General features: G+C 34.3%; 2 protein-coding genes across 2 annotated transcripts; one reads left to right on the top strand and one right to left on the bottom strand.

The window, feature by feature from the left end:
* The first annotated feature begins 1,744 nt into the window (after window positions 1-1,744).
* LOC131612667 (ferric reduction oxidase 2-like) lies at window positions 1,745-4,811 on the top strand. The gene is made up of 7 exons (XM_058884435.1): window positions 1,745-2,021; window positions 2,121-2,406; window positions 2,542-2,776; window positions 2,916-3,243; window positions 3,398-3,641; window positions 3,746-4,443; window positions 4,646-4,811. Exons 1-7 carry the CDS (start codon window positions 1,832-1,834, stop codon window positions 4,783-4,785), a joined length of 2,121 nt encoding a protein of 706 aa, XP_058740418.1. The 5' UTR covers window positions 1,745-1,831; the 3' UTR covers window positions 4,786-4,811.
* A 382-nt stretch (window positions 4,812-5,193) lies between these two features.
* LOC131612656 (protein PATRONUS 2-like) lies at window positions 5,194-7,123 on the bottom strand. The gene is made up of 5 exons (XM_058884424.1): window positions 6,982-7,123; window positions 6,511-6,587; window positions 5,921-6,409; window positions 5,768-5,823; window positions 5,194-5,682 (listed from the first exon to the last, which is right to left on the bottom strand). Exons 2-5 carry the CDS (start codon window positions 6,551-6,553, stop codon window positions 5,500-5,502), a joined length of 771 nt encoding a protein of 256 aa, XP_058740407.1. The 5' UTR covers window positions 6,554-6,587; window positions 6,982-7,123; the 3' UTR covers window positions 5,194-5,499.
* Between the last annotated feature and the right edge of the window lie 1,154 nt (window positions 7,124-8,277).

The following is an 8,277-nucleotide window of genomic DNA, read 5'->3' as shown; positions in this document are numbered from 1 at the left end:
AGGTTCTATTGGCTGCAGAATTCTTTTTCATGCAGCGGATACGAGCAGAAAATGCAATTTTTCTGGTTTCATCGATTCCAATTGGTGCGGAGATAAAGATGATTGTAACTCTACAATTGGATACAGCTTTATGTTTGGTGGAACACCAATCTCATGGTGTTCGAAGAAGGGATCGATGATAGCACTCTCGTCTTGTGAGGTCAAGTATATTGCCGCTTTATTAAGTGTGTGTCAAGTCGTGTGGCTAATGAATCTATTGAAGGAGCTAGGCAGCAGTGAGGCTAAGGCTGTTACACTCCTAGTTGATAACGTTTTCGCAATTAATCTTGCTAAAAACCCAATTACATATGGGAGGGGCAAGCATATTGAGATCAGGTTTCACTACTTGAGGGAATTTATTAGTGAAGAAAAGTTAAGATTGGGGTATTGTAGAAGTGAAGACCGAGTGATTGATTTGTTGGCTAAGGGAGTCACAAATGATGTGTTCAAAAGGTTGAATATGATTATTGGCATGGAATACTTGGAGCACTTGAAATAAAATGGTGTGTTAAGAGATTTTGAGTATTTTAGGTGTTGTAACTGGTTAACACAAGGTGTAACTGGTTACAAACATAAAAAATAAGCCAAATAAGTTGAGAAAATGATTGGGATATTGTAAAACTGAAGATCAAGTGGCTGATTTGTTGGCTAATGGAGTCACAAATGATGTGTTCAAAAGGTTGAATATGAGCATGGACATGAAAGACTTAGAGCACTTGAAATAAGGTGGTGCGTTAAGAGATTTTGAATATTTCAAGTGTTGTAACCAGTTAACACGGGGTGTAACTTGTTACAGGCATAAAAAGTAAGTCAAATAAGTTGAGAAAAGTGTTTTTGGAGTTGTTGTAACTAGTTACGCATTCGCAGTAATCGATTACACCCGATAGTGTTTTTCTGTTCTTTTTACAGACTCGACTTTTTGTTTTTTTTTTCTTATTTGCCTTGATGTTTTTGTATCTCAATCACTTGTATATATAAATATATCTTAGAGGTATGTTTGTAATGTACAATAAATGAAATAGAAAATTATCACCCTTAATTATCTTTCTCTAACTCTTCTCTCTCACTCTCTTTCTCCACGTACTCAAACCCTCCATTGTTTACCAATCTTGTGATTGAATGTTCAAATATTATTTATCAATTAAATATTTTGGAAATTTCTCTAATATGATCATCTGTCCTCAACCTCATCCTCCAAGTTAACATGATTTGAGGTGGGATTCACCTCCCATATATTGGTTTATGCATCTCCATAGATCCAGCGTGTTCTAAGGCTAATGGGTCAGGTCCTGCTGATACTAAATGGACTTGGGCCATTATGAACAAATTGGAGAATTGGTATAAAGTTTCTCAAAGACAAAGGTGAAATGTCTAAGCAATATTTTTATAGTCCAAAAACTAATGGAAATTTACATATAAAAGAATAGTAATCAGTATTGTATTGTATCCATGTCCTTTAGTCCTCTATTCTATGAGAACAAGTTTTGTTTTTTAAATGATTACTGCATAAAACGACACAAGAGGGTACTTAGAAATACGTGACAACGGACAATTGAATTGGAAACAACACTAAGGCCAACCAATATGAAATGTGATATCACCAATTTCTCTTCCTAAAACATGAGTCAAGCTTCAAGTAAAAGTAAAAACCAGTATCTCCATACATTCACATGTATCATTACACCCTTGTTTATATCACGAATTATTGGTCAATGTTGTGGATTTATGGTGTGTGTATATATATACAACATTTTTATATATACATGACAGCAAAAGAGAGGAAGTGAACATCATGAACTTAGAGGGGAGTAGAACTTTTTCTTCAACACTAAAGATTTTTCAAATTGGGATAGGGTGGTTCATAGTTTTAATCAATCTTGGTTATATCATGGTTTGGCTCATGATGCCTACAAACACTTTTTTTCTGCATTGGTTACCTGATATTCAAGCAAAGACCGATCCAATATACTTTGGCAAACAAGGTTTGTCACTACAAATCAAAATGTATTTAATGAGATTTTTCATAAAAAATGTAAAAATTTCATGATTCATATCTATATGCATGCTCTCTTCTTAAACAGGAACAACAATACTCGTTTACTCATTTCCGACTCTATTAATGGCGACTTTGGCCACTTTATACCATCATTTGTTCCAAAAAGCTTCTAATCATAGCAAGGTGGGGCTTTTGAGAAAGGCATCATGGAGAAAACCATTATTTGTAAATGGTCCTCTTGGGATTATCTCAAAGACAGAATTCTCTTTCATAATCATGTTTGTTTTACTGTTAATTTGGTCCTTGTGTTCTTACTTACATGACATGTTTGAATACGCGGCCTTACAAGCAGCTAGTGAGAAAGATCAAGTGTAAGAAAATAACTTCTCACTTCTATCAACATGATTTTTCATAACATCCGTAAAGAATCACAATGAGTTTGACGAAATTACTGTAACACTGATTTCGTTAAAGCTTTAAAGTGTAGCCTTTTGTCAAACTTACAGATGGGAAGCCAAGCTGGAAAATTCAGCACTCGCCTTAGGCCTTGTTGGGAATATTTGCTTAGCTTTTCTGTTCTTTCCAGTCTCAAGAGGGTCTTCAGTTTTGAGGTTCTTTGGCCTAACTTCAGAAGCAAGTATCAAGTATCATATTTGGCTAGGACATATTGCAATGACCCTCTTCACAGCTCATGGACTATGTTATGTTACTTTTTGGGACAAGACGAATCAAATGTCACAGGTGATACTACTAATCTATGAAGTATTTAACACGACCCTGACACTGATAAGTCGCGATCATAATAAATTTAAAAGAGTAAAACAGAAATTGAATGAACCTACATCATCACAAATTCACAAGCCACAAACTTTCACCGCAGATATTCACATGGAACAAAGTTGGCATCTCAAATGTGGCTGGAGTAGTAGCACTGCTCGCGGGGTTAACCATGTGGGCAGCAACCTTACCTCTTATAAGGCGGAAATTTTTTGAGCTTTTCTTTTACATTCATCATTTGTACATTGTTTTTGTAGTCTTCTTTGTGCTACATGTGGGATTTTCCTATTCTTGCATAATGCTTCCAGGATTATACCTTTTCTTGATCGACCGATATCTAAGATTCTTACAGTCCCAGCGGAAAATCCGGTTGGTTTCTGCTCGTGTTTTGCCATGTGAAGCTGTTGAGCTGAATTTCTCCAAGAACCCAGGTAAAGATTCTCATTAGTAAAGATATATGAATCATGTGTGTTTGGAATCCGGATCACTCCATCCAGTCTACCAAATTTAGACTGAACGGAACCGGTATTATATTTGGTTGCATTTTATGTAACAAAGTATTTTTGTCTCATTTCACAATGACAGGGTTGTGCTATGGTCCTACAAGTATAATTTTCATAAATATTCCAAGTATTTCCAAGTTGCAATGGCACCCTTTTTCAATCACCTCATGTAGTAATACTGATTCTGATACCTTAAGTATTGTCATTAAAAGTTCAGGAAACTGGTCTCGCACTTTGTACCAGAAGCTATCAACTTTGTCTCCACCTTCCCAGCTCGACGTCTCCATTGAAGGACCGTACGGACCAACTTCAACTTTTTTCTCAAGGTACTAGAGAGTATAGACTTGTCAAAAGAAACTTTCTTTGTGTGTAAATGTTGCATATCAATTGAACACATAAGGCATATGTACTGATAAAAAAAACCATGCAGGCATGAAATGCTGGTGATGGTGAGTGGAGGAAGTGGCATTACTCCTTTCTTCTCGATAATCCGTTCGTTACTCTTTGAAGCTAACACTGAATGCGGAAAAACTCCCAAAGTTCTTCTGATATGTTCCTTCAAGAAGTCCATTGATCTTTCCATGATAGACCTCCTCCTTCCCGTCTCAGGAACCGCCCTTGACACATCCCGCTTGCAGCTACAGATTGAAGCCTATGTAACAACAGAGAAACAGCCACCAACGAATGATCGAAAGCTTCTTCAAACATTATGGTTCAAATCTTATGCATTAGATGAACCAATTTCTGCAGTGTTTGGACGAAACAGTTGGCTATATCTTGGAATTATCATCACAACTTCTTTTATATTGTTCCTTCTAATTATTGCCATCCTAACTAGATACTACATATATCCTATTGACCATAATTCTGACCTGATATACCCTTATTTCTTAAGGTCCATTCTTAGCATGTTATTCATATGTGTATCTATAGTTATTGCAGCTACATCTGCTTTTCTCTGGAACAAAAAACAGAACAAGGCTTTTAGGCAGATCAAAAACACATCAACTCCAACAACCTCTCCGAGCTCGATATACAACAAAACTGAGAGAGAATTAGAGAGCCTTTCCCTCCAATCCTTTATCCAACCAGCTAAAATTCATTATGGTGAAAGGCCTGACATTAAGAGTAAGATTTGATTATTTTGTTTTTTATATTGCTCTCGTCTAAACGGCATCAAACCAAAAAGTTAGTGATCTATTGAATGATAAGCTACGAAAGTAATGTGATTGTCAGCATAAGTTTCCAGATATATTTTATGTGTCACAGAAAGCAAATTGTTATGTTTCATGTAAGACATTAAACAAGAATATATTTTCATTTTCTGCAGAAATACTTTCTAACTGTAAGGGATCAAGCATTGGAGTTCTTGTTAGTGGGCCAAGGGAAATGAGACATGAAGTAGCATCAATTTGTACATCTTGTTCAACAGATGACCTACATTTTGAGTCCATTAGCTTCAGCTGGTGAACCATAAGGCTCCATGTATTATTTTGTTACAAGTGTCCATCTGATCTCAATTTGTCTATAGCATGTATTGTGTAAAATTGATTATTTAGCAGGATGAACTTCATGATATGATTGGCATGAGATGAACTCCATGATTAATTATTTTAATGTTTGTCTTATAGATTTTCTTAACAGGCACCTAAATTATGACATTTGGATGATAGTAGTAATTGCCTTTCAAGGGAAAACAGACATACTCGTTGTAAATCATTCATTAACGGTCTAATAACAACTTAAACTTAAGAAATGAAAATTTAATGGTGTTCAACTCCTAAAATTTCCAGCCAAAATTGACACATACTTCTTCATATTAGCAAAATCGGATTTTACAAAATATAGAGAAATGCAGTTACTCAGTACACCAAAATGGACAAAGACAAGCACCGTTGTTCATTGAATTAATTGGGAAGAAGGAAACATTAAGGTCATCAATACAAAGACAAGCACTGTTGTTCATTGAATTAATTGGGAAGAAGAAAACATTAAGGTCATCAATACAAGAATCCAACAATAATTGGCCAGAACAAACCAACCTCACAACAATATTGTCAATCTAAGATTATTCTAAACAAACAAATATAAAGGTCATCTCCAAAAGAATACACCATATAATTGCCATCACAAGAATGGCACAAAATATCTAGCTGAATGACTTCATATTGTTGCAGGATAAAATCAGTTTTTATACAATCTGGGTGAATCTATCAACTTGAAATCCACAACTAAGTCATCCCACATTGTACAGCTTGAAAACTTTGGGCTCTTGCAGTATACTGGGGAACCATGCCCAGCAGATAGAGGCGGCATATCAAAATACTCCTCAGGAACCTCCTCCAATTTGAATAATGTGCTCTCATACTGAAAGGCAGGGGGCACGAACAATTAGTTATATATCAAATTGGGAAAGACAGTACAGGTGAAACATGAAGAATTAGAAACAAACCTCCGGTTTACGAAATGCAAGCGGTTCAAAGGAAATGTTCATGTCATCATCTGAATCTGTTGAAATCATATGTCATAAATCAATGATAAGTAAAGTAACCAGACAAAATACACACAATATAGACAAATCTAGAATTAGTAAAATACTATTTACCATTCTCAAGTCCAACAGTTTTGAAAAAATGATGTATGTCCAATGTTTGAGTCTGTGATTTTATACATTTCTCATGATCGTGCAACATTCGCTCTTCAGCAATTTCATCAGGATGAAGATCTTTCCCTGTGAAAGAACCTGTCTTCAGGCTATTCTTATTTTTTACATCATGAACATGTGCCTTCGCTGAGTTTGAAATGTCAGAAAGCGCTTTCCTGCCACCAGTATTTGATTTCTTAGAAGCTTTGCTTCCTGTTTTTTTGTCCATTTCAACATCCTTATTCACAATAGCGGGGATGCAATTCTTCTTGGACTTCAGCAGTTTTGATGTCTGACTAGAGGGTTTCACAGTGTTAAATGAACCATTGAGGACTTTCTTTCCATCAACTGGTTTCACAGAGTTGGATAGATCACCAAGTGGTTTTCTTCCTCCAACCTTAGATTTCCTCTGTCCGGTAAAATCAGTCTTTGCAGACATAGTTCCTGCATCTGCACCCGCATTATGTATTAGCCTAGCCATTATACACACATAAAAAAAAATCAATGGTAAAACATGTGTTAAACTTAAACCAGACGAACTAGATTGATACCATTAACATTTTCTTGAAACAAGCGAATAGTTCTGGCAGCCATTTTGGGTTACAGTAGCAAATCTCAAATGAACACCCTGCAATGAGACACAAGATTCAAATTTTCAACCCGAAAAAAAAAAACAAGATTTCAATTCTCCAGCCCTGAAATGAAGTACATCATCATAAAACCCCAAAAAGAAAATCTAGGGTTTTAAATTACCTTCAATTCCCAAACATAAACCACAACAAAAACCTAGGGTTTCGAATTACCTTCAATCTAACATTACAAAAATCACCAAATTCCCATTTCTTTTAAAAATCAAATCTTAAGGAGAAGTACAGTAACCCAACACAATCTATGGATTTCTTTTCATAAAGACAACAACAGAAGAACAAAACATTCATGCAATCAAGATTATTCTACTCAGCATCATTGAATAAACACTGGAATTGAAACAAGAAACATTCAGAAGATTAACGGAAACTTACAAGTTTCTGAGAACGAAGTTTCTTGGATTGATAATTTCTGAAAATACTCGATTTGATCACTTTCTTTGCGTTGTAATTTTGAGTATAGTTTTTGTAGTGATTTTGGCAGGGAAAACACTTTTTAAGCTTACGGAATGGAAGAATTGGGATTTCAACGGTAACTTGCTTTCTTTTACGATTTTGTCCCTCTTTAAAAATCTAAATTACATTTATGACCTAGTGTATTGAACGGTTTCTTGTTTTTCTGACCGTTGTGAAAATGTGTTTTTGAGAATTAGGAAACTAGTAGGATTTTTATTTAAAATTTTATTTACCTAAATTATCCAAAGAGCTATTTCGTATTATATATTAAAATTTTGTTTATCATAGAAAAAAATTATATTTTAAGCAAATAAAATTATTCTTAATAAATAAAAGTTGTACATATTTTAAAATGTAAAATAATATTTTAATTTGAATACAAGGGATTTGCTAACGTAGACTCAATTGATTTTATGAAGATTTATTTTAGCAACATGCACCTTAGAGAGTATTTAACTATTTTTTAGTTAAAACTTGCTAAAACACACCTTCATACAAATAAGTGGGTGTATTTTAGTAAACCCCATAAAGATTTGCTAAAATACATCCACTTATTTTTATTAAGGTGTGCTTTAACAACATGCACTTTAAAGCGCATTTAATTGTTTTGTAGTTTTTTAAAATAATAGTAATATATATAATAAACAAAAACGGTACAAAACAGGAAACTAGGTAGCCCCAAAATTACGAGAACCTAAAGAGAGGTATACCTAACCTATTCTTTACAATATCATTCTGAATCCCCAACGGGATGGAATCTAAAATGATGGTAGAGCCAATGTCGAACGCTAAATTAGTCAAAAAATCGACACAGAAATTACCTTCCCTATAGACTTTCATATAAATAAATGAGTCTACGTTAACAACCCCTTTACTTTTGATAGTTTTCGATTCAACTTGTATATTTTATAAAATTTATACTCAGTATGGTATTATTTATATATATATTCAATTAAAAATAATTTTTTAAAGTTTGTTGGGTTAAAAAACAATTATATGAAATACACAATTAATCACAATCACAACTTAAAAAAAAAGTTAATTTTTATTTTATTTTTTAAAAAAACAAGTCACGAACTTACGATGCACTGTGGTGTAAGATTTTACGGTAAGAGTTCACACCAATTAAATTTAAATGCAATTGTGATGCATCTGTGATGGGGTTTATAATCACAATGATTTCCTAGCTGCGTGCGGGGGTCTGTTTCGAGATCA

Source organism: Vicia villosa, linkage group LG1 (assembly GCF_029867415.1).
Source record: "Vicia villosa cultivar HV-30 ecotype Madison, WI linkage group LG1, Vvil1.0, whole genome shotgun sequence".
In the NCBI taxonomy this organism is placed as follows: Eukaryota; Viridiplantae; Streptophyta; class Magnoliopsida; order Fabales; family Fabaceae; genus Vicia; species Vicia villosa.
The sequence above is the reverse complement of the archived record's forward strand: the minus strand, read 5'-3'. Positions and strand labels throughout refer to the sequence as shown.

Coding starts and splice junctions, on each gene's coding strand:
- LOC131612656 (XM_058884424.1), bottom strand. CDS start 6,553: ATGGCTGCCAGAACTATTCGCTTGTTTCAAGAAAATGTTAATG. Junction 6,410..6,510: donor GTTTCAAGAAAATGTTAATG/GTATCAATCTAG, acceptor ATGCGGGTGCAG/ATGCAGGAACTATGTCTGCA. Junction 5,683..5,767: donor TTGCATTTCGTAAACCGGAG/GTTTGTTTCTAA, acceptor CCTGCCTTTCAG/TATGAGAGCACATTATTCAA.
- LOC131612667 (XM_058884435.1), top strand. CDS start 1,832: ATGAACTTAGAGGGGAGTAGAACTTTTTCTTCAACACTAAAGATTTTT. Junction 2,407..2,541: donor GCTAGTGAGAAAGATCAAGT/GTAAGAAAATAA, acceptor TCAAACTTACAG/ATGGGAAGCCAAGCTGGAAA. Junction 4,444..4,645: donor TGAAAGGCCTGACATTAAGA/GTAAGATTTGAT, acceptor CATTTTCTGCAG/AAATACTTTCTAACTGTAAG.